General features: G+C 39.8%; 1 protein-coding gene across 1 annotated transcript in view; it reads right to left on the reverse strand.

Moving 5' to 3' along the window:
• Positions 1-304: 304 nt before the first annotated feature.
• The window catches only part of GLIS3 (GLIS family zinc finger 3), a 177566-nt gene continuing 151732 nt past the window's right edge, over positions 305-26138 (reverse strand). The window contains exons 7-10 of the mRNA XM_009279945.1: positions 21726-21888; positions 10942-11123; positions 1630-1812; positions 305-441 (exon numbers count right to left, since the gene is read on the reverse strand). Of these exons, the coding sequence (XP_009278220.1) occupies positions 305-441; positions 1630-1812; positions 10942-11123; positions 21726-21888 (665 nt within the window). The remainder of the gene's footprint in view (positions 442-1629; positions 1813-10941; positions 11124-21725; positions 21889-26138) is intronic.

Consider the following 26138-nt stretch of genomic DNA (forward strand, 5'->3'; position numbering starts at 1 on the left):
TCTGAGAAATTAAAAAGAAGAAAGAACGAAAAAAGTAGAGTTGCTGTGCCACAGATGAAAAGAAAAGAAACAATTGCTAATGTTTTGGCAAAGCTTGCTTTCTCCAAACATTCTCCTTCTCAGTTGACTGCTTGATAACATGATGAGTGCTTGGTGATTGCTTTCTTCCTCTCCATTATGTATGTATATCAACCTATATCCCCATACATACACGGCAGTTTCATGGAGAGAAAAATTTTGTACAGAAATATCAGAAGGGTAAGATGAAATGGAATCAAGTTCTTGTATCTAGAATTATATTACTTTAGCCTTCAGTGTAGACAGAAGAAAGCTGGCTAGAACAACGATCCACTGCATTTACTTGTAGGAAACTGCTATCCTCTGGCATGCTGCGAGCTGAATCACCAAAGATACCTGTGGATCCTGCTGGAAAGTCATAAACTGGCAAAAATACAAAAATAATTAATTAATTAGGATAACTATATCATGGAGAATGTCCTAATACTTATGCAGAGAACTGGAAATGGCTTTAAACCAAACAGACAAACAAACAAGCCAACATATGTATGAAATTAATAATTACATAACTGCTTACCAAGGGAGGAATTTCAGTTCTGTCAGAATCAAGTCTGAAGTACAGCAGATTTCATCACAACTAACACTTGCCCATTTAATGGCTAAAACTGTGATAATTTTTAAAATAAACTTCATGCTTCCTTATAAAATTTCATCATACCCAACATATGATAAGAGGCAACAAAATATTGTAGAACTCATTTGCTGTAAAGCAGACCCTGGCACAGAAATTACTAACTTCTACAAGCGACAGTAGTAAGCACAAGAGTAACTGCAGAAAAACTCCCATCTTTTGGTTTACATCTCTACATACTGTGAGGTGCCTCTTTGAAGTTACAGGTGCATTGGCTTTTTAATGCACTACTGAAGGATCAAGACATAAAAGAGATTTCAAAGCGCAATAAATGTGAAGTGAAATCATCCTGTATGGAAGGACAATAAAAGACTTGGGTATCAATTGTGCTTAAGCCCTAAGATCAGGCCCACTGTCTTGTGCTGATACTCTGCACAGAGGTAACTTTCACCCTTCCAGAGCAACATGCAAGCCCCTTATGTACTTTTCAGCTAGGCAGAGACTAAGTCAAGTGTGCACAGAAAAGTGGTGTGCACCCAGGCAGTTCTTGTCATGGAAATGTGAATAAATGAAATTCAAGACTGAGAAAAATCAAACATGCATAAAGCAAAATCAATGGTTTGAATCATCTCAGGTCCCTGCTACAATACTTACAGCAGAGTGGCTGCACAAATATCACACAGGCCTGAATGGACTGTATTTCAAAGCAAATACATGAGCTAGTGACTGTCTGACCCCCAGAGGTTAGAACCTTGAGAAGCCCTCAACAGTGTGGACTCCGCACACAGGCCAGATGTTACTGTGATCCATGGTGACTGGGTCCCAATGTCAACCACTCCACAAAGGTCTGAAAATCATCTCCTCTTTGTGAAGAGTCAAGTTTGTCATGACAGGTCCCAGTCACATACACAGCTCAAGCAGATCTGTCAAAGTCCACAAACTGTACAGAATCATCCACAAAGTCCCCAGCTGTCATTTACCTGTAATACCAGAATGAGCTGAAAAAGTTCGATGGAAAATGCCAAGCCCTGCCTGGCCCGCTGATGTGGGAACTAAGCAGTCTTCAAAAGGAGGAACCATATTGCAAGAAACACCATGTTGTATGTTCTTCTGAGTGTCAGCATAATGTGGAGGGCAGAAAGTCTGAAGCTGCCCATAGAAACCTACAACAAGGAGAAGAAAGTGGTCAGTAAAAGACCTGGACAGAGATACAAGGAATAGCATGTGGAACCGTGGCTGTGAGAACGATAAAAACCTCGACTGCAGTAGCACCAGGACTTCAATTACTTTCCACCAATAAAGCAGCTTTGATACGAAGTTCCCTAAGCCTTCCTCCAGTTGCTACTAATTCTGAACACAATCCACTTCATGGACATCCTGATTCCAGCATGACTTGTGAGAGGCATTGGCTGGCTAGAAGCTGAAATTTTTCAGGAAATTTCTTCCTTTACTCTGCAGTCCTGCTGTCTGAACTGGTACTCTCCAGATTTCACGCTGGGTTGCTTCCTGAAAAATCTAAGAAAAAGCTTAATTCAAAATAAAGGAAGATTACCCAAGTAAGGTATGAATAAAATCTGAGGGTCTGTCACTGATGCCCAGACAGCTGGCTGATAGTAGGGACATGCATATGAGACTCAGAAGGGCTGCTAGCTGATGATCCATGGGGCCTGCTGTTTGTAAATACAGGGGGAGAGTCTTATCCACTCATCAGCAGCAACGAGTCCACATGAAAGAGAACCGAGACCATTGTGCCACATGACATAAAAGATCCCTACCAGGGTTTTTGGTTTTTAAGTTGTTTTTTTTTCCTTAAGTGATATTTGAGAGAGGCATATAAGCACTGAGTAAATTCACATTGAAGTCCATGCCAAAATATGTATTTATATAACCAAAACCATGCTTCTTGGTAAAACAGGGACACGTATGCAATCTAAGAGGCACAGACAGATGTTCTGCACTAGGTTGGCCTGAAGATTTTTCTCATAGAAGCAAGGACTTTTCTCCTCCTTAAAAAATTGCTGCTAAGTGTAAGTTTTGGAAATTTTGCTCAGAGTGTGAAGGATGGCTTTTATAGGTAAAAGACTGTAGTATGCATTTATTTCTGTTGTCTATAATATGTTCGTAGAGTACATGTCAGAAATGAAACTATTATAAATTCAGTATTACAATATATACATATTTTTCTTTTAAGAAAAACTGTGAATCAAGCTCTTCTCTGCCAGTGCTGTGGCTCCTTGCTCTCACCACTCTCCTTCCGTGCATAAAGGAAAAAGGAAGAAGACAGTGCATTACCTCTAAGGTGTTACATAAAATTGTAGGCCTTGACTGTCCAAAAATAGGCCCAGAAGTGATACAGTCTCTGAAGATTCTATTAGCAAACAGCTTATTGCCTAAGGGCTGGTGTGCTATTCTCTTGATGAAGAATATGTTGTGGTTAGTCATACCAAAAAGCCACTGTCAGAAAAATTACCCCCTACCTCAGAAAGCATCTTAAGGAATTTCCTGTGTCTCAAGTTTATTCCAGAGACATTACTGTCAACAGAAAAAGCTGACGTGCAGGGCTGTCTCCTCTAGCCAGTCTAGTTAACCAACATCCATATGACAAAGTCCTTCCAGCTGAATTTCCTTTTAGTGTAGAAAGATCAATAAAAAGAAACAACAACAAAACCTTCCCTAAACCCTCGAAACATCAGCATCGGAAAAAAAGGAAAAAAGGGGAAAAGAGGGATTGAAAAACATCTTTTAATGCACCTTCTGTATATAAACTCCGTACTGCAGATAATGGCTTACAATTCAAGAACTTAAATGACTCCTCTCTCCTTAGGCATCTGTTTATTGTCTTTTGGATATTATAAAAAAGGAGGAAACCTTGTTACTTTCAGTGATTATAAATGTTCACAGATTTGACTTCAAAGAGCATTTAGTACTAGGAGGGAATAAGGAATCCTAATCTGGATAGTTACAGGGTCAGCCAGCTCAAGTTCATCCTTCCACGTGTTCAGGAATTAGCCTTGGTACATCCATACTATGTAGTTAGGAAAGCATATTTGTACCAGACATTCAGCTTTCATGCCTGGGATCTAGTGATGTCCATAAGCAGTGACAAACTATGAGCAGTAAGCAAATTACTTGACAGGATTAAAAGCTCATCTCCCTCCCTAAAAGTAATGGGATGTTTAGGTGAGCAGCATATGACAAAAGGCCTTTGGGTAACATTTAACAGTGCAGAAAGGATAAAGGAGATATCCCAGAAGATAGGAGATTATAAGCAGAGAAGATCCTTTTATGAAAAGCATGAAACATGGAATCACACCTGTCAATATTTGAGAGGGACATGTCTAAATATCTTGGGTATTTTATGTCACCTGAACATAACTATTGGCCTATTCGTTCATTACTAGTAATCAGAAATGCCTCGCATGGGTCATCTAGTTCTGACTTACGAATAAGAAGTATTTTAAAAATAAAAATTTTATATTGGTGCAATTCCACACCCCAACCCAAACAAACCTTTCAACCTCAAATCCTTTTACAGGATTTTACGTAGAAACATGTTATGAACATAAGGCACTTGGCAAACGTTTTCTGAATTGTGAATAGGAGCTAGGTGTATTTACATTAACTTTCCTATGGAAGTGTGCACATGGGACTGTTGTTTGCTAAAGCTGCACTGAGTTTTTATGCACAGACAATGTATTTCATAAATATTAGAGATGGAGAAAGGAGAAGGATGCAGTGGAAAACATGCTGTATCACTTTATGTGATATAACTAATTTTCTGCTAAGCGGGAGGAAGGATGCATGATTTAGGAGTTTTATGATTCTAACCGTTTTTCCTTTGAAACCAATTTTTGTGGTCTCCATGAGGAAACATACAAAAGTTGGCATGCATAAGATGTGCTTGAATTGAAACAGAAAACTCCATATTTAAAAGCATCAGAATAGGCCAGGACTATGGACAGGAAAAGATAGTCTGAACCTGCACCTGGGAACTCAGAAGAGACCTTATGGGGAGGTCTAGGTAACAATGGTGAGTGAAACATAGTCTTTGCATTTTATTTAGTAGTCTTGCAAGATACTTCTGTGTACACACAGTGAGACAAATGTCTAATTTACACATACATAACGAGTTTAGAGCAGGCAAATAGTTACATGAAAGAACATTGAAACAATTGTCAGTATTGTGTCTGAAAACCTGAATGAAAAAAGAGTATTTTGACTTCATATAAAGGAAGCAAAAAAAAAAAAAAAGAAAAAAAAAGAAATAAAAATAAAGAGTAGAAGCACAGTTCCTCTTCCACAAGTGGCACAATTTGCAGAACTCTAGAGAGGCTGAACACTCATAGACTCTTCATTGTCTTTTGCAGGGGCTGCGGGCACTTTGCAGCCCTAGCTGTAAGATGACCATTTCAATCCTGTTTTTCTTTTAAAGTTTAACTGCAACAAAACTGAGTCAGCCTGCAAAGCATGTTAGGAATTTACAACCCGTCAATCCTTAAATGTTCAGTCCTGACATTTAAGAATCAACTGTAGTAAAATAAAATAAAATGAAAGAAAAAACAATAGCCATCCAAAACTTGGCTTAGAAGCTACATAGCTATTGATAGTTTTTGCCTCCTTTAAAAATGCTTTTAAAATCAACTTTTCTCTCATCCAGCAATAGGACACACTGTGAAAGTTTACTGTTGAGTCAGACTAGTTACCAGAAACAACCATTTCAATCTATAGTGGTCTGAGCCAGCTGGCAAGACCCTTCAGGACACATGCTGAAATGTCCTTTCACATTGCTCTGTGCTTATTCTCTATTTGTGCCTTTCTCACAGCGTCCTTTTCCCAATGCAGAACAATCTGGCAGTAACTTTGACTATTGCTAGCTGAAGTCTGGCAGAAAAACTACTTACCTTGGGGTTGAGCTATTGTGAGTCACATCCTCTGTGTTTGCTCATTCCCTACTTAAGCAAAAGAATATTGTCTAGCAAAGTTTTACAAGCTTTGACCCATTGGTACATTAACCGGTATACTGCAGAAAGAACCAGGGAAGTGCACAAAGCACTTTCATTAACTGATAAACCCCCAAATAATTTTTAACATGGAAAGAGAGCACGGAAAAATAATTCAACTTTCCTACATACACGTTCTTTTCATGATTCAGTGTCATAAATATCCATCTTACAAAATGGAGAGCCATAAACAGGAAAGAGCAGAACAGAGTATACATCGTTCTCTTCCCCTCAGTTATTTAGTACTGATAAACCCTTTTTAACATGGAAAGAGAGCACGGAAAAATAATTCAACTTTCCTACATACACGTTCTTTTCATGATTCAGTGTCATAAATATCCATCTTACAAAATGGAGAGCCATAAACAGGAAAGAGCAGAACAGAGTATACATCGTTCTCTTCCCCTCAGTTATTTAGTACTTTTGAAGTATCTTTCTCCACATCTACAGTGCATCAGGTCACAGTATAGAGGTCTTTGAATTAGAGCCCAAACATGATACAGCAAAATCTCCTAATTTGGTACCAGGAGCTCTTCCCTTTATTCACGTGGTGCCATGCCCAAGATAATCTATACTACTGCTGAATGTAGGATGACATGAAACCATATGCAATTCAGGCCCTAGACCCTGACCATAGCTGGCCTCTTGTTCAAGATTATCTGTTACAAGAACTACCTGTAGCATCAGTTTTCTGTGTTTTCATGCAGCACTGGAAAAACAAAAAAGGCAAACAGTTTGGCTAATGAAGTTCCAGCAACTGAACATTTCTTCTCAGGACTGCAACTCTGGACTGTATCAGTTGCTCTCTTACTAAACTATTTAAAACACACACACGCACACGGTTACGTCAATTGTGTTTCTTTGAATCAGTACACTATAGCCAAGATCCATGATGTCAAGATACCGAATAAACAGTTATTTTTCTGGCATGATAGCATTATTTCCTGAGGAAACTGAAATATTTTTAAATATGATAAAATAGCTGTATACTGCAAGAATCTCTTCTAAAAGCATGAAGCTCTTGTTCTTTATCACATACAGAGCCTCGTGCTGAGAGATGCTGAGCATCTGAAAATCCCAGATACACAGCCCATCTCAAATTCACAGCTGAAATCGTGGTCCATGTAAGTTTGTGATAGAGTCCTGATCCCATTGAACTGATGTGGCCAAAGATTTGATTACAGATATGTAATGAATGACTGCCACAGTTATAATTTCCATAAGGTAGGAAGTTTCAGATGGACACTTATTTCGCCCTCAGTCAGCTCTCTACCTGGCACCACAGAGAGAGAATATTTTCTCAAGAAAATCATTATAATTGCCATTAAGAAATACACATCATGGGTGAGTAGTCTTTACTGCTATGGTATGTAAAAATTCCAGCTGCCTTTGGCCTGAACTACTTCAAAATAGTGCTCTTCTGCAGTATATTTCTACAGTGTCCACTAGGTGAATCACACAAACATCAAGTAATCATTTGGTACCATCTGAGTGTGAAGAACAAAAGGAAAAGAAAGAGTAAGACAGAGATATGAGTCACATATTGTACTGCCAGACTGACCTGCAAATGTGAAAAACTAGAAATGTTTCTATTTATTTAAATCTGATTATTTGTAATTAAAAGATAACCGTTACTAGTAGAGCTGCCTGTACAGATACACTAATATAGCTAACTTATATTGGCTAACAATTTAAAGAAATGGCAACTTTTTTTTTTTACTGAATATTTTGCATGACTTTTTATTTCTTCCATTACTCAGCCAGCACTGGTCATCAGCTTAGCTCACAAACACATATGACATGAGTTACAGGCACAGTTTTAAAGGACAGTCAGATTTCTAGTGTAAAAATGTTCACAGTATCAGAAGCATCCAAAATCAAGTCAGCTATGTCCATGCCCAAAGGAGCTTTACCTCACTCTATACTATAAGCACAAGAAGCTTGCTCACTGTGAAGGAGGAGTTTCTATTGCTGTTCTTTTCTTTCCTACCTCATGCATCTCTTCTGACTTGTCTCCGAGCAATACCTTATTCTTGCAGCTGCCTGTGTGCTGCAGATGCCTGTGTCTTCAGGTACCTCTACTGAGGCCCCTGTAGTTGTTTTTGGCTGAAAAGACTCACCAGTACAATACAGGTCCTGCGCCAATTTTTGCAGATTTCCAGGGCCTGTACTGCCTTCTATTCTGTCTACAAACACATAGTACAATGGCATACAATGGCGTCAAGCTGGGAAGTCATCACTCAGTCTCCAGTCCAGGATAGTTTCAGATTTACTGCCTGTGGTAATCCAATAAAAGATACTACAATCTAATGAAAGGAAAAGAAGAGCTTCACTTCTGCAGCTTAGTGAGTCGTCTAACATCATCACTTCCATGCAGCAAAGGAAATTGTGAATTTCACAAGAGGAAGGAAAGGGAATATTTAGTCTATTATATAATATTAAACAAGGCAAGGTATTATTTGATATTTATTATATAATATTTACCAAGCCCTCTCTGACATTACTGTATACGTGATGCTGAAAATCCCTCAGAACAAATAGTGAAATCTGAACTGCCAACAATGTTCTTCCAAGACAAAGCAGTTTCACAATACAAGTAGCTATTAGATATAAGAGGCTTGTCAGTCTTGGATCTCCCACATCATTTCTTTCTAAAGGGTAGTGCTCTGAGATCTCCATGAGCTTTTAAGATGCTCAGGCTTTCAGTAAGGGAGTCTGTTTAGAACTTGTTTTCTTCAAAAAGCTTTTGGGCAATGAAACTCTTTCTTCCTCAGTACAGCCAATTTAAATGGAGTTGACAAGTTTAAGACTACACATTGAGACAAAAATGTCACCATTGTTTGGCAGCAGACTGAGCTGAAGTGGCTATAGCTACAGCACTTTAAATCATGAAAAGGCAGGTTATGAACTGCAGGAGACAGAAACTAACAGAGCTTCCCACAGACACTTCTTATACACCAAATAGTCCAGGCTGGTGAGATAACTCCATGGTGTTCTTCTACATTATAATGATGTGACCAAGGAAGATGGCAATCTTTGTATTGCTGCTGGGAAAACATGACTATGAATTCTTGAAACATTTGCTTTTGAGAGGGAGAGTTTAGGCAAGCCTTTTAGGCACACAGGACAAACAAAGCTTTCAGTGTAGCACATAGGAGTGAGACAGCTGTGCTTAAGCTGGAGTGAGTACATTCTGACAAAATACTTCTTATAGCGACAATAGGCTACTTAATCTTTGAAAGAACATTTAATACTCAAATGTGGCTATTGTATTACAATGTATTATGTCTTTCAATACTAAAAAAAAAAAAAATTAGAGTTCAGCCCACATTGTCTTCCTACCAGTTTTAAGTGCAGAGATCTTTACAACTGCAACTTTGAGTTGCTATCTATGTGTATATAACTCCTGTCAGCAATGACTATTTTCAACATAGGTTTTCCCAGGACAGGGAGGCAAACCCAGTAATGCTAATGTGGGATTAAGTAAGGTATGGGTTTAAGGTCCAAGCCCCTGAGGTTATCCATTTTTTGATCCACTCAGAAGACAGTATTAAGCTCTATCTCAAATCTGCATGTGGAATGGGGCTTCCGTCCATATATGACATTCGCCCAGATGAGGGTCTCTACTGGGCCTTCTTCTTATAATGGTTTTAATGACCCATGTCTTTTGTCCTTTTAAATCCTCTTTGGACTGTAAGAGGGGGAGATGGGAACACAGTAGCATCGCTCTGGCCTGCCCTAAAGAGAAGATGCCCAGGCAGATATGGAGCTAGCTGCACCAGCCAGTGCAAGTCCTGTGTGGAGTAGCAACTAATCCAAGGTGATCTGTGAGCTTCTGGGAGGCAGGATTCTTTGGAAACTGTTCAACTTTGGAGCAACTGGTTGTGATCCCAGCTTCTACAATTACTGAAGCTCCCATGACCATGAGAGGAAAAGCCATCTATGCACTCAAAGACAATTTTTGTTCCAGGCAGGAAGACAGACCTTAACGTCTGGATGGCTTTCCGGAAAACAAGTTCTTGCCAAATATTCAGCAAAAAAGGGAATTGAGTAAAATGTACTGTACTGTGAAAATAGAAGGCTAACCTGATCCCTTCGTGCCCCATACGCTAGGAATTTATTGGACCTGCTCTGGCATGTCTTCACATATGTCATATGACAATGAACAGTATATTAATAAATTTCATCCTGTACTCTGTTGGCCCTAGATTATTAGTGAAACTTTAATCAAAGAATAGAGAAAGCCAACAATAACTGTTTATATCCATTGGTAAATTTCATGTTCTAGTACTAACCAGTGCTGTACAGGATTACCAGTTCCTGGAAGAAAAGCACCTGGCTCAGATCCTGCTCATGTGTGGTCTAGTACGATAATAACAAAACTGGACTGGCACCTTCCATTCTCCCCTTCACACTTGTGAACTCTGGGAGATGCCTCAGTGTCCTGTCTTATCCCTTTGCCTAGAGAGACTGCTTCCATAAGTGGAAAAAAATAAAAGAAGCCTTGGTTTTCTCAAGATGTTTCCTATGATATCTACTGTGATAATTCTCAGGAAGCCTGATCAAAAAGCAGAATGTCAAGGCTTATAAAAGTCCAGTGTGCTATGTACCTTGTGTACGTAAATATGGCAAACCATATATTTGAACAGTTGAGAGGAAACAGCATTACTGCTGTCAACGCATTTCTGAAATGTTACAGTAATTACCATTCAGACTCCATACCAGCTAGAAAAAAAACCCCAAACAACCCAACATTGTTTTCAGCCGCTGTTAATTTTCTTCTTGGCTACAGAAGTTTATACTTGATTGAACAAAGAGGGAGAGAAGTCTTGTAGAAGCTGTTTACACAGTGCAAGTGGGAACACAGCTGCAAGAGACATGTATGCTAATAAAAGAAGAGGTCTCCATCACTCCACAAGTGCAAGGGAGAAAAATATTCCACCTCTTGAAAACCTGGTAACACTTTATGTGTAAAGTCAGGAGGGATTAGAAGCATAACACTAGAAAACTAAAAGCAGAGGCCATCACAGAATTATTTGCAGTTCTATTCAACAACAGCTCTGCAAATGAGTCTGAAGAGAAACCTGTAACTCCATAGTAAGATGAATAACAATTAGCTAAGCTAAGAATTTTAAGGAAGTCTGAAGGCAGGGTCCTGAAGGCTACTTCCCAGAGTATTTCAAAAGGAAAGGTGCCTTAAAAATACCAGCGACAGCCCCTGAAGCACTTAATTTGAAGCCAAGCAGGAGTGACAAACAACTAACATCAGCGATGAGGATTATTCCTTCTTACCTTGGATGTGCAGACTATTTGGTTGAAAAGAAGGGTTTGCTGCTGGCTGGTATGTCTTTAGAGGCATTCCTGCAGGCTGCTGAAGGTGGGGAGATTGTGGAGTCCGTCTCTGCATCATGTGATGCGGAACTGAAATTCTCTGGGGGCTGATGTGGTGAGGAGAAAGAGCTGGACCGACAAACCTAGGAGATCAGAAACACAAAACTGTAAAATCCCCAATAGATAAGAGCTAAAGATTGTTTCTACTTAGACCACTATAAAGTTTAGCAGTTTGCATAGATACAGACTTCGAAAAAAACAGTGTGCAGCCCAGATACAGAGAAGATATATTTTCAAATGGTGACATACCATTAGATTTGACAACTGGAAAATTAAAAGGCTGAATTGCACCCTTATCATGGAAAAATCCTTTTAACGTCTGTGGGTGGGTTTAAGTCTTAATGGGAGGAGATACCTCGTGGGGGACCTGATTTCTGAGGCATTGCAAGCTGCCTCATTGTAAGGCTTTGTATCAATTGTATCTGTCAATAAATAGCTGTCCTTCCTCACTGGAAGTGAGCGGTCAGTTCTGGTCAGTGGACACTGAGGAGTTAGATATTAGGTTCAGGTCCAGGTTCAGGTTTCAAGTTCTAGAAATTTTTGTATGTTACATAGAGCTATTTGAAAATAAACAATCTGAAGTCAATATAATGCATATAAAGGCAAGTGTTAAATCGCTTCCAGTTGGGCAGAGCCTGACCACATCAAAATGTTGATCGGGACTCAAGGTATAAACTTAAAAGCCTGGCAGAGGAAGAGAACCATTCAGATCGAACCTGGTGGTGCAGCTGCCACAGAGGTTTGTCACTTTAGTGGTATGTTTTGCACAGCTCTGTCACTACTGGCACTACAAGGATACACATTCCTTTGAGGATTTTACACAAGGGTTTTACAGACTTTATAAGTTTAACTCTTTTCTAAATTTCCTTAATATTGCATACCTCAAAGTACATTACAAATAGGTGCTACAGTCATCTTCGCAGATGGAAAGCTGAGGTTATAAGAGCTCTGGTCCATGCCCCCGATGACCAAACTACCCACTAGACCAATGGGATCTGATTAGTAAACAAAAGCTCAGCCTGGGCTTAGGAATAGCTCAGGGACACTTTCTCATCCATGAGAGGAGAGCCAGAAAGGCCAACAAAAAAGACCCAGGATATTACTGCAAGAGGGTGAGTGAAAACTGATGTGGTATTTCTGTCACAGATCAGCCTCTCTCTCCACTCCTAAAAGCAAGCTGCAAGTCTGTGCCGAGCAAGAGCACCCACCTACCCTTCTCTGTGGTGGGTGTGCTCGGTAGCTGCTGCTAGGAGGGAATAGTGCTTGCAGTCAACACAGTCTGCCAGAATCCTAAAGTGTGGATCTGGTCCCTGTTCTCCTGAGACTGGACCTCAATACACTAGATGACTTTTTTTTAACCTAGCAATAAAGAATGTTTTTCCTGCAGAAGTGTAAGCACTACAGAACACTTCTGGACAGGGTCATCATACAGGTTATAACTGCATTTAAATCCAAGACATCCAAGATCTTTTATGCTGCAGCTCAGAATCAGTACAGGCCACACATTATCTGTGTGATTTTGACTTAATTTGAAACCTATTTACTACTTTTCTGATACATCCATAATTTACATTTGGAGTATAGCAAGTGTCAAGATGTACTTCGGATGATTTCCTGCCTATTCAGTTTTCTTTGAGAATCGCATTTTTAGGCATATTAGATAGGGTTTGGATGGTCTTTGTGCTGATTTGGTATTAACTTCATAAACACATCTATTACTTCAAATATGCTATACAGATGGAGGAAATAAAGATGTCACTACTGAGTCACTGAGTCTTTAATATGTCAAATATTTCATTGCTCCAGATAACTGATGCAGTGTAGACTTAAAGACATACTGGGGAGGAAGAGAATAAAGCATGCATGTGTTTCACAATAATGCTAGTGAATAATTTCTAAAAAAATAGAAATCAGTAGCTATATTGTGATAAAAATATCAGAGGTTTTAAAAAAGTGCTACAACTACCTGGTTATATGTCTCCTGAGTAAGGACTGGAGTTAGTTTTTTGTACAGCACTCACACAGAAAGACTGCTATTTGCTGCCAGGGATTAAGAGCAATGCAGTCTTTTATTACTACTATTATTTAAAAAATCATGGGTTATCATCCTCTCTGTTTTCAAAATTAATCTGTGAAAATTAATCTCTGAAAAATGGTTTTAACCGGCAGCCAACAACAGGGAAAAAATCCTTTTCAAAACTCAAAGTGAAAAGCACAGTTTTACAGATTTCACATTTGATTTAACATCCAAAAAACCCTCCCTATAATAATGCACTACTTTGTATAGCCAGACAGGACTCCTTTTTAGTAGATTTTAGTGGTCTTTATAATGATTTATGAATCATTTCATGAATTCCTGGCTTACTCATATGGGTGACTATAGTTATCTACTTTTACTTCTCTTCTGCCTAACAAAAGAGAAACTTGGACTTGTCTCAGTCCAGATTTGTCCCTGAACAAATCACAGTGTGTTACTGGGGAACTGCAAATGTAATTTTGTTCCTGAAACAGTCAGGACCAGCTTGTAACCACTCGGAAACTACCATCAAGAATTGTGGCCAAGACCTGGAGCCGATGCAATCAGGAACCAGCCAGATTTGCAGAAAGGTGCCCTTCCCTATGCCTGCTGGATCCAAAATCAGAGCAGGAGTGTTTCTGGAGTCATCGAGTAGCCTCTCCCTTTCCAACAGTAGCTAGGAAAAGGTGTCCTGCTGGGGAATGAGTAGATTTGGTAGTAAGCAAGATAGATGACAAAGTTACCAAAGCTTACCTGTTTTGATGAGATTAGTTAAAATGGCACACATATAGGGGTTTTGCTAATAATCAGTACTGGTCACAGCTACATGGAAAAAAGATTTTACTCTAGTATTTGTTGACTGGAGCTGGCCCAAATGTAAACTACATGCACAATCTAAGCAATGTGTGGAAAAGGAAGGGAAGGGGAAAGCTAATAGTAATAGTATATTTATATAGTATAAATAAAGTATTTATAGAGTATTTATAACCAGATAGTTTATTTTAGCATGGTTGGCCACCTGTAGATGAATCTTTGCTGTGGTGGCAAAACCTTTTATGTCTCTCTAGCAAGGATATATAAAAGGTGTTTCTTCACCTAGAATTTCAAGTGCTTTGAAAGTCCTCGATTAAAGAACTGGCTACGCTGAATTGTCTGGGCATCAAGGGGCCGAAGGGGTTATTTTTGTAGGTGAAGAAAATACCAAGAACTGGGTGGTACAGAAATCCTTTTTTGTTAAACTTCCCACCAAGCAGAACTGCCATTGCAATCCAAGACAGTGGAGACAGGTATTATAACTGTGATAGCAAGTTGTCACTGTTGAAGCTGACTGGAAACTAGGAAAGCAAGAAGAGAATTACCATTCAAAGCTCTGCCTGACCTATGGCTTTTTGATGGTGCTCCCCTTTTTCCATGGCAATTTGAAAGACTCATCACCTCAGAATTATCTTGGCTGCTGTTCTTTTAGGCTGGCAGTCTTTCATTTGATTTCACACTCACAGTCTCAGGAAGCTCATGGAAGTACATGACTGGCCCAGCAATATCGGACATGGTGCTTATACAGGAATCTCTCAGTGGGCTTCTCCCACCTTCACTGCTTGATGTCTCCAAGAGTTGTCACCTGCATCCACTTCACAGAGCCCTCTGTAGCTAAGTAGCCAGCTCCCCTTCCTAAGGGGAGAAGGGAGAGCAGGAAATTTGGTCCAAGACTGGAGCCAGCGTGCTGATGACAAGAAAAATGCCAGGTCTCTCATGGATTTCAGTCCCGTCTTAAAAGGAAACCCCTTTGACTCACTGCCTGCTTCACTTACCCACCTTATGAAAGAGAATAGCAACTCCAAACTGCAACAAGAGGCTGAGTTTTCCTTGCCTTTTTTTTCAGGAGGTTAGGAAAAGGGCAACAGAAAGAACACATGGCAGCATCCCAAATCTTTCTGCTCTTCTGTCCTCCTTCCTCAATGCTTGAAACCTCACCCTGCAGAAGTGAGGAGCGCAGGAAGGATGGGAAGGATGGGAGACTGGCTTTTTGGGGGCAGAACTGGGGAATGATTGATTGCAAAATAAGACTTAGAAGTGAAAACCACTACAGCAAAGGAAAGCTGGAGTTACGTATCTTCTTTGTGAAGAAATCTGGAAGAAGTGGCTAATCTAATTGCTATATATGCACACATATGTAAATATATATACATATCGTGGAAAGGAGAAGTAACACCAAGAGTTCAAATTTCAAAATGCAGACAAAAATTGTGTACAGTCATTTAAAAAAAATCTATAATTTGGCAGCCAATCACATTGGTTTGGCATCTGAGATATAATTTCTGAACTATCGTTTTCAGCACTAATGGTACCATGAATTCCCCCTCATGCTTCTGGCTTTCCTCTCTCAAATTCTCCTTCCTGTGTGGCCATATTCATAGGATATCAGAAAGCACATTTCAAATGCGGGTATAAAGATTACCTTGAATCACCAGAAAAAAATGTAAGGGCAAACTTACTTTAAAAAAAACCAAAGGTGTGAAGGTAAACTTACTTTGACCCTTTTTTGTAGTCAAAGATAATCAACTTTGTCTAATCTTTGAGAGCTGATAATCTATTCTAGGAAAACAGGACTTAACTTTTTACTGCCTTTTGGTAAATAAGCCAGATCACACCAAAAATGTCTGACACAACTAATTTTTCTTTTTAACAGAAAAAACATGTTAAGAACCAAAATACCAAATAACCATTTGGGCTGCACGACAACAGCTCTGTCAATTTCATATCCCTAGGGGGTTAGTATATTTCTGCTTTTCCTGTTCGTACTGTTTCAGAGTTTTAGAAGAAAAGTTGATTTTTGCTAAAACTAGCAAAAGATCATTATTTCATATTACCTCAAATTCTGTGTTTCACTTTTCCCAACTAGTAGTTTGCTGGGAAAAAGGCTAATTCCAATTATTCTACAGTTTCAAATAAATCCTGAAGGGGACTAGGAGCATGACAAAAATTATGATAACAGCATATTGTACTATAGTAGTAATAATAGCAAGTGAAAGGAATATTTTCTTTGCTTGGGAACAGCAAAGAAAATATTTTCATTGCAACTAAATATTTGTTAAAAATATATTGAAAAGAAAGGAAACTGCATCTGCATATAAATGAGGGAAGAGGAGAAGACATAGTTTACCTACCATTAATTCACGCTACACTATGGCACAAAATGCTACTAGCATGAATTATTTGAGATAGGATCTATGTGACTATGTTGGATGTAGCTATGTCTTAATTCTCTGCTTTTTCTCAACTTTGCACTGAAAAGTAAAGCATGTGCCATCATTTAGACAACATCAATCCTTACGGTTACTTTCAATATGTTTCCTAAATGGAAATGGAACATTAAAGCTGAAAAATTTGGTCTTTTTTTTTTTCTTCAGAGGTTATAGTTTTCTTTGAACAATTTGTAAACACAATTCATTGGGTTGCTGCTCTGTTAACTGGCTGAGTTCTAATCCTTTTTATTGGGCTGCAACAGTTTGGGAACATATCCAGATGTTATGCAGTTGACACAGCCAGGAGATCAGGCTTTCATCTTATTACAGTTGAAGTTTTAGCCCGACAGAGGACAAAATCATAAGCTCCCTTTAGCAGGTTGCTGTCTCCAACAGTGTCCTGTACAGTGCTGCACTTTCTGACAATGATAAGTGAGGAACCATCTATGCTCACTCCCTCCTAATTGCCTTTGTATTTCTAGGCAAATCCAGGAAATCTGGGGTGATGTCTCCATTCTTTGCTTTAAACAACACTGTCATTCTGCTGTGATCTCACATTTTGGTTTGGCTCCACACTTTATGCTGTGTGCTAGTGACTTCGCAGCTCCTCAGTCCACTGTCAGTGGGGGAAATACTCTGTTGTAATACAGTGTTCTGTAACCCAACATATTGCACTGTAAGTTACTCCAGCTAGCTATCACCGACAATCAAATAAACATGGTTTAAAAACACTTGTAAGGAAAGCATAGCTTTTGCTAAGCATAATTTTGAAAAAGCAAATGTTTTCCCCAAAAGTCATGAATGCATTCATTTGACCAAAATAACAAAACCCTAAATTTTTTACCTACCTATGATACAACATGTTTCTCTCCAATGATTTTTCTGTTGCAAATGATTTTTTTTTAAAGGAAGGGAATCTTCTCCCATAACAGAAAGATTCTGGCCAACAAAAACCAAAATTTTTGTCCATAGTTTTGTTCAGCCAAGGAATTTGCACTCGTCAAGCTCTGCCTCACACCCTGCAGAGCAATGATCCCACAGCAGGTTTCTATCTCCGTGGTGTCTCGGGGGAGTAGATTGCATGTGCCAGTAGGCTTTAATTTTATATCCTTCTTTTCAGTCATTAGTAAGTGTCTAAAAATCCTTTTCATGCTCAAGCTTTAGGAACACAGGAACTGCTATTTCAGATCAAACCGGTGGTCCATCTAGCCCAAAGAAGGGACGGCAGGAAGAAAGAACAGCCCCTCTGACCAGCACCACATGCCCTTTGGTGAGAAGAAGAAAGGAGAATTTAAGTGGAATTTAAAGCGGAATTTAAGGAAGGAAGCTGTGAGCAACCACCTCAATACACAGATTCCCTGGAAAAAGACATATATAACTTTAAAATCTCTCAGCATTTTCTGTGGCTGTATTGTATTAGAGAACTGAGTTTCTTGCAAATGCAAAGAAAAGGAAAAGAGTGCCTTTGGAAGAAAGACGTGTGGAAACAGGCTGGAGAAAAATTCCAGGCTTTGCTAGGTTGGCTCTGAAAGGAGGTTGTAGCGAGGTGGGTGTCGGTCTCTTCTCCCAAGTAACAAGCGATAGGACGAGAGGAAATGGCCTCAAGTTGCGCCAGGGGAGGTTTAGATTGGATATTAGGAAAACTTTCTTCACCGAAAGGATTGTCAAGCATTGGAAGAGGCTGCCCAGGGAAGTGGTTGAGTCACCATCCCTGGAGGTATTTAAAAGACGTGTAGACATGGTGCTCAGGGACATGGTTTAGCGATGGACTTGGCAGTTTTGGTTAACAGTTGGACTTGATGATCGTAAGGGACTTTTCCAACCTAAATGATTCTATGATTCTATGGCTCAGGTTCAGGGTTAGACTTGCTGCCACCTCCACTCTTTAGCATCTGTCATTTATATGTGTCATTTGCTCACTAACAAAGAAAGTGCTAATGTCTTAGCAGACAATCCTCTGAAGTGTCCCATGCCTGGAAACAAAATACTGTACTGATTTCAAAACCACACTGTTAAGGTCTTTAACTAAAGACTTTCTTGGAGGCAGCCCCTTGTATGCCACATACAAAGGGCTTTGTAATATGTTAAGAGTGGATGTCTCAACTGCTTGGTTAGAACTACTCAGAGGCTTTTGCTTGTGGAAGTCTGGCTTGGAGCTACTTATTATTTTACAGCAGAGGCATAAAAAGAATATAACCACACACTCAAATAAGCAAAAAGAAGCACTGTTGCAGAACTTATTATAGCATTACAGTAATGCTAAACTGAACAGTTCAGCCCTAAGTCCTTCTTTCCAGCTTTACACAGTCTCTAGAAATTCCTGTCTAGCCAGGATGCGTCATGCTTCAGGGACACACCACTAGCTCTGGTTCACAGGAAGGTGAAAAATCATCTGCAACACTAGTCCAAATGAAAAATTCTGTCTGGTCTCACATCTGTTAACAGGCTACCTCTTGCACAAAAGCGAGCCTCAAAGAGCAAAATGTGTATGTTAGGTAAAATAAATAAATTTAAAAAAAAATAATTCAAGCATTTGGCACCATCGATTTTGGGGCACTGAGCTGCACATGTTAACTACACCATATAAAACCAACATTTTTTATCTGGGTTTTAATTAGATTGCTTTTTCAGCTTCCTTGAATGCCCATGTCTTCTTTTGTTACAAAAATCAGTGAAAAGGAAGCCAAGTACATATTCCCTTTTATACATATGCTTTTGGGTACCATTACCATTTGGTACCTTCATTGAACAGTGGTAATATTTCATATTAGGGGAGCACTGAAAGTTAGTATCAAAGAGCTGGAAGAAACAAAACGTAAATCTGATTTTTATTATGCATGTTCTCTCCGTTGATAAATGAAGTTGCTTCTTGGATCAAAACTCTCTATCTGACTTGCACTCTGTGTACATTGAGTTTTGTACACAGAATGAAAGCAGTATAAGATGCATCCCATGTTTGGTTCAGTTTCGCACATTAATAAGGCTTAATCAAGTCCACACGCTCCCTCCCATCACCTAGGTGGAGAAAGACACAAAAGAAGCCCTCCAATTATTTCTCTACCCATGGTACCTGGAGATGTAGGGAAAGTGCTTATTTCCTTCTGCTTCTGTCACTCAGAAACCTGAGTCTGCTGTCCAAAATGGAAGGGGCACATGACTGGGCCCCAGAGTCGCCAAAGCAGCCAGGCCACTTGGATCAGCTTCAGTCCAACAAATGCAGGCTATCGCAGGGGCAACTGCTGGTCAGCCAGTCCTAGCTCTGGAATGACCCCAGGCAAGCACAGCGCATCAGGAAGCACACAGCATGGGGGAAACAAATCACCTGCTTGCACCCCTAAATTCTGCAGTCCTCTCAATTATGAGATTGGGATAAACAGGGTGTTTCACACCTTTCAAAGTCCCTCTCTCTCGCACTTTGTATACGGAAGTGTTGGTTTGTTCAGTTCACTTTTTCACAGCTATCATCCCACCCATGAAGTGGTGTAAATGACAGCCTACTCGCAGGGCCCATAGGCGAGTGGACTCTATTAGATTCAAGTTGCAGATTCTGCACTAGTTCTTCTTTTAAGCATTTCTCTTAATTTGTACTATATGTTCTGTAATCAAACCAACACTGCTGTAATACTTTTTTTATTTCCTGAATTTAAATTGCCATTTGTCACACTACCTAAATGAAGATACTGGCACCTTTTTTTTTAATCCAAAGTAGCTCCACATATGGGAGTTAGCACTTAAAGCCTTTTTAGAGAGAGTGTATACAGTTAACATATGAACAGGAGTGTATCACACTAGCTTTTTATTATTGTTATTCTGTAGAGTACTGTAGTCTCCTGAGGTCTGTAATGCATTCAAGGACTTAATGAGTTAAGTCATACTCTAAATGTGTCTGCTATGGTCCTACACCAGTAACTGCCTCAGATACGGGCTAATGAGAAGATCACTGTCTTTCATCATGAAAGTTATACCTGTAATAACTATTGATCTGTCCCTGGCTGTCACCTCATGCTCTGGCAATTGTTGGATATGGATGTTGGACAGTTCACGCACTGGAGAGAAAACTACACCAGGAAGGAAAAGTCTCTGTGTCAGGCAAGAGAGCATGGGCAGCCCCAGAGTTTGCACAGAGGGCCAGAGCCACGGCAAGGGAAAAAGGTCAGGACCGTGTGGCCAGGAGTGGGGAGGAAGGACTGAACCACTACATGAGCTCCAACGATCATGAAACGGCAAGTTTCATCTCAGACTGGTGTACAAAAAGCTCAACAACTTCCAGTGGCTCCAGAACAGGCTGAATTCACATGTGCAGTCTGAAATCAGAAAGTACTTTCACCTGTTGTCAATTCCCTGAGCCATCATGTTCTTCCATTTTCCTGATACAAGGCAGAGTGAGTACTGCTTTCCTCCAAAGAAATTATGCTCATTTATCAGTCACTGAAATCTAGTGAATGTTCTTCTCAGGTTTATAATTGGACACTTCGTGCTCTCCAAATTACTGGCATTTCTGTCACTCAAGGAAATTAAACACTTTGAAATACATTAATGAAATACAGCAATTTATCATTTAGAGCACTGAAACATAGGGAGATTAATAAATTAATGTCTAAGTATCCATGTAAGTATAGTAAGAATTCAGTATTTTGTGTGATGGTGTATCTTCCTGACTTTTCCACTGAAAACCTATTTGCTTAGGCCTCTAGTAGACTGAACTGGTAGACTTCTGGGTCAATGAACTAAGTGGAAATCTATAATACCGTACACTTTATAAATAATTGGAAAGATAGCTGAAAATAATTTAGGGAATGTCTAAACAGGAATATTAAACCACTTCCAAGCAATCTGCTTTCACATCACTGAAATATCTAAAATCACAGTAACAGCAAAGGTCAAGGGGTTTGTACCTAGCCAGCATAAAATAAATCCTGACTATAAATCAAGTTCTCAAACCAGCAAATTAAAAATTTGTTCATTATCTATCGGTCTTAATAAAATGTGAGGGAAAAAAAAAAAGCCAAGTTCCTGCAGAAATACTTAGTATTGAGAGGATATTGACAGAATATAACTCTCCTATCACAAGTAAACAGAAACATGAATCTCAGGGCCTCATTCTGTAAGGTACGGCTGGGCTCCTCTGAAGTTTAGTGTCCCAGCCAATATGACTTTCCTTGCTCGGGCCATTGGTGGAGATCAAGAGGGGATTGGAGAAAGTCCTTCAAATGGAGATGGATGGAAAGCCTCCCTGCCCAGGCTGGGATAACAGAGTCCCTTTCACCTCTCCTTCCCCTGGTAAACCCATATCCAGAGCAATTGTTACCCAGGGGCTGCCACCAGCGACTTTCTGCACACTGACAATTCAGTTTCCACCCATCCTGGTAGCTCTGAAGGCAGTCCTGCTCCAGGCTCAGCGTGGGAAAAGCAGGGGCTGGTCTTACCTCTCTGATTCCGCAGCTGAGAGAAGAGGTAACTGGGGGGGAGGATGGAGAGGACTACCCTGTACGTTACGTCCTGGGGAGGAGTGGCTGCTGGGGTGGGACAAGGACGCTGCCCCAGCTGCTGTTCCACTTCGACTTGTCTGTGTGCTGGGGAACAGGGCCGCTGAAAGCAAAAAGAGAGAAATAACCCTCATCAGGCAGGTGATAGCATTGATAGCTGACCAAATACTAACAGGTAACACCTCCCCTAAAGCTGTAGTGCCAATTCTTAGCAACTAACTGGTTTTTCTCATGTTGTTTTCTGTCCGAAGGGAAATTAAAAAAACACATAAAAAATAACTAAATAATCTTTGCTGCTCCCAAATGACACTTTCATAAAACCAGGGATGACATAGCTGTGCCCCTTGACTTGGGAATTTTGTCTGAATAAGGCTGCAAATCTTCTATAGCTTCCTGTTGTAGAAGAGGTGGCAAATACTTCCTAAGATATAAATTTTTAGAGCTAGTGAACAGAATATTTCACAGTTTTGTAAACAGTGAAATATTTTCTACATTTTTCCCTCAGCTGTAAAAATCTCTAATTTCTTGAAGAGGTCAACCCAAACTCAAATATTGCTATTATTGCCCCCAGGCTCCCCAGTAATGCATACAAAAATTTTAAACTAGCATTAACAGTTTCATAATTTGCTAAGAGGTTGCTCTTGTATACATTCCAAATAAGGAAAGGCTCTGGATGATTAAACAAAAAACAATATAGGACTCCCTCCGAATGTCCTCATTAGTTGACACCAAATCCTGTAACCTCATTTTTAGAAGTTCGTCAAATCAGGCAGTCAGAAGGTCAGACACTGATTACCAAATCCCTCTGAAAATCCAGTTACTCCATTATTTTTACTGTCATCTGTGTCAGGTAGCTTATGTCGAAGTTGAATGGCAGCCAAATACATGCTTTTAAATATTTTATGAACCCTGAGAACGAGTTAGATAGGCTGTCTACAACATGAAAATGATCTCGCACTGGTTGTCTGAAAATGATCTCTTGGTTGTCATATCTTCCAGTCTCTTTATAAAAAAGTATTGTTTAGGCCTAGTTTACAGAATAAAATTCTACCTATAAAACTTACGTTATGATAGTGAATATGTTGGAGCTAATGATTCAAATTTATTGATAAAATCCTAGAATTTAAACCAGTTCCCCAAAGGGCATTGTCACCAGTAAAAGATCTTTCTAGGCTAAAATACCTGCATGGATGCTGCAGTTCTAGCAGAACAAACACTGCTTTAGGAGTAACCCCACTATAGATCCATCTTCAAGAAAATTATTTCACAGGTCACAATTTTGAACGTTGCTCCCCAAGATCAAAAGGGTGAAAAGTCCACCTCATCTCCCAAGTGCTCAGGGTATTTCTGGAAATCCTCTATTCATTCTCACAAGCCAGGCTTTGTGACACACTAGATATTCACCAGGCTAAGGCAGAGTTAAGGAAAGGCTCAGGAGTTTAATTATGCTGTAGCCTCATTAAAGAGCAGTCCTGGACATCTTTCAGCTGGTGGAGATTACAAACAGTGCAAGATGACAGATAGGAAACCACTTTGTGAATAAAAACATCTAATATAGATGCTGCAGAAGTAATGTCAAAGTTTAGGGAAAGTTGGCATGAGCCACACTGGTGGGCAAAGCTGCAGGAGAGGAGGCTGCCCTACCTCATGGCCAGGAAGATCATCAAAAACGCCTGTGGCCGCCCTCGGCACTAGCCTCTACTGTTTGCTAATTCTTATACGGACCAGAGTCTCCTAGTCACAACCCAAGTGACAACAGAATCTGATAGTAGAAGGCATCCTGAACCTTAAGAAAGGTACAGAGAATGCAGATCCCAGAGGGAGGTGAGACATCACTTAAGCCAGCAGAGTAACTCACTAAGAAAGGGCTGAGGAAGAACTGCCCCTAAGACAGGGGAAGGTAGCTTTTGTTGTTTTTTCACTTTGCTCATGCACCTCAAAAATCACTCTCCACATCCGTCTCTCAGAGTAGCATCAAGACAAATGCAGAGGGGAAAACAAAGGAACGACCTTTTGAATTTATTATTTTATGCTTATATGCAGCGTGGAAGAAAATACTGAAAAACAACGAAATGCACATTCTGGCAGAGTAAGCAGAGAGAATATTTAACAGATCAGTACATTGCAAAGCAAAACCCTGATTATCTAAATAAAAACAGAGACTATTTAAATTATTCCTTACAAGAATATGTTAACTTGCATTTTTCCATGAGAAAAATATTAAAAAGTGTAAGAAAATACAATGACTTAGTTTCCCAGTACTGTGATCTTTGAGTTTAAAAGAAATTTCGTCAAGGCTGTCATTGATCAGGAGTAAGATGTCTGGACTATGACTGGGTTTCCAGCATAAGGTAGCAAGACTTGTTCTTCCCTGTCATAGCTGTTCTCTGCCACAACCATCATAAGGATTTCAGGCAAGTATTTTCTAAGTTGTGCTTGCACATTTCTAGCTGGCCCAGGCTGCAGTGGTAGCACAGGTTCCCACAGCACTGCCCAAGACCTGGTGACTCCATCCCTGGGAAAAGGTTATCTGCAGCCAGGCATGGGCAACCATCTGTCCTTTCTCTGAACTAGAGCAACGTAAAGCCCACTGCAATATTCACCATTGTAGCAGTACCTGCTACTGTAGTACCTTTTGGCTATGTTTCCCAGCAATTTCTCTGTACTTTTTTTCTGTTTCTGATGAAGAAGCAGTGCACAGTGTAAAGTAAAAGCTAACTATGGCAGGGATTAAAGGGGCAGGTAGGATATTTAAGGAAGAAGAGCATACATATCAGCTGCAAAAACATATTCCTGTACACAAGGTATGTTACATGATCACAGCATCACAGAACAGTGTACCTGGGCTCCCACAGTGCCTTGTGACGAAGCCTCCAAGAGCAGCACCATGAATGATGGTGTGGGAGACCATATAACACCCGTGGGCAGCACAATACATCTTTTGTCAGTGCAGCTTCTTGCTGCATAGAGGTACTGTGCTGACAAAAACACCTCCGTGGGCACCCAATGAAGTGAAATCACAATGCTGGCAGCTCCTTCCCAGTGGAAATGGTACTATTAAAACTTCCTAATGTAGACATGGCATTGGTCCAAGGTACTACCTGAATCTTGTAAATATCAGTTGAAGGGAAACATTATCAGCCATTGGCAGTCTACAGACTTAAGGCAGGCAACAAATACTGTCAGTGACAGGTCATTTTCCTAGCAGAGCTAGTCTTAAGAGACTGACAGAAAACTTTGGACACTACGAAACTGCTAGATAACTTGACCACTTTTTCTTGGGAGCTGTGTGTGTGGCAAGCTTTTCCAGTGGTTTAGCTGTTAAATGTGACTTGCTTGCTCAAAGTGCTGGCAGGAAATATCTACACAATTATGTAGATATCACACTATGAAGATAATAAGCCTGTCTCCAAAGTGTGTCTGTCACATAGACCATCTGCATTGATGGTCTCTGTATCTTTCTTCACATGTTCTGCAGGCAGATCAGAGATACTGGAGGCATCCAAGTACTGGAGGCACCTAGAAAGCTGGAGAGTTTACAAAGTCCAATCACTCAAGATATTTGCATAGAAGAAAATAAGTCTAGGAAAGCACTTTGTACAGTAACCCAGTCCCATTATTTGGAGACCTGTTCAATCAATCTCTGTCTTTTGAGATCCCTTACCTCAAATATTTAGAAATCTAAATGCTTAGAACATAAAGTGGTTTTGTGGTAAAGATCTTCCACATGTAAAAGTTGTCCTAAGAGACCACACCATCTACTAAGAATCTTTTCCCCTACTCCACAGCTCAGAAAATAGGAGAGGAAAATTAAAGAAGTAATTGAAGAATTACCAGCTGAGTCAGAATAAAAATCTCAGAGTTACTTTATAGGTAATTATAGGCCTCTGATAAAAATGGTAAAATGGTGCTTGCTTAGAGCCTCCCAATTGCTACCCAAGATACTCCCAAAGCAGCCTATAATATAAATAACAAAAGGTGTGCGGTTCTAATTTTTGAACGTTCTTTGATCTCTTCTCTGAGCTGGACATGATAAACATTTTCTAGTCTTGTTGCTGGATACTTGCAATGATGGGCAGCTGGACTAACTATTAGTTGAGAAAGGTGAACATCCTGGAAACTCCTGTAGTTACTGAAATTAAGAAATAATTAAATCCCTGAAGCAATAAAGTGGGGTCTGGATTGGGATTTAAAGTTGCTCCTGCCATGGCACCTTTATAACACACCCCTGCCTTTCAAGACAGATTCTCCTCTTTCAGTGGATTGCAGTTTCTGAAGTTCTGTCTCATGATGAAGATAGGAACTATAAATCATAGAATAGAATAGAATAGAATAGAATAGAATCATTAAGGT

This window comes from Aptenodytes forsteri, unplaced genomic scaffold, assembly GCF_000699145.1.
Source record: "Aptenodytes forsteri isolate BGI_AS27 unplaced genomic scaffold, ASM69914v1 Scaffold99, whole genome shotgun sequence".
Taxonomy (NCBI): Eukaryota; Metazoa; Chordata; class Aves; order Sphenisciformes; family Spheniscidae; genus Aptenodytes; species Aptenodytes forsteri.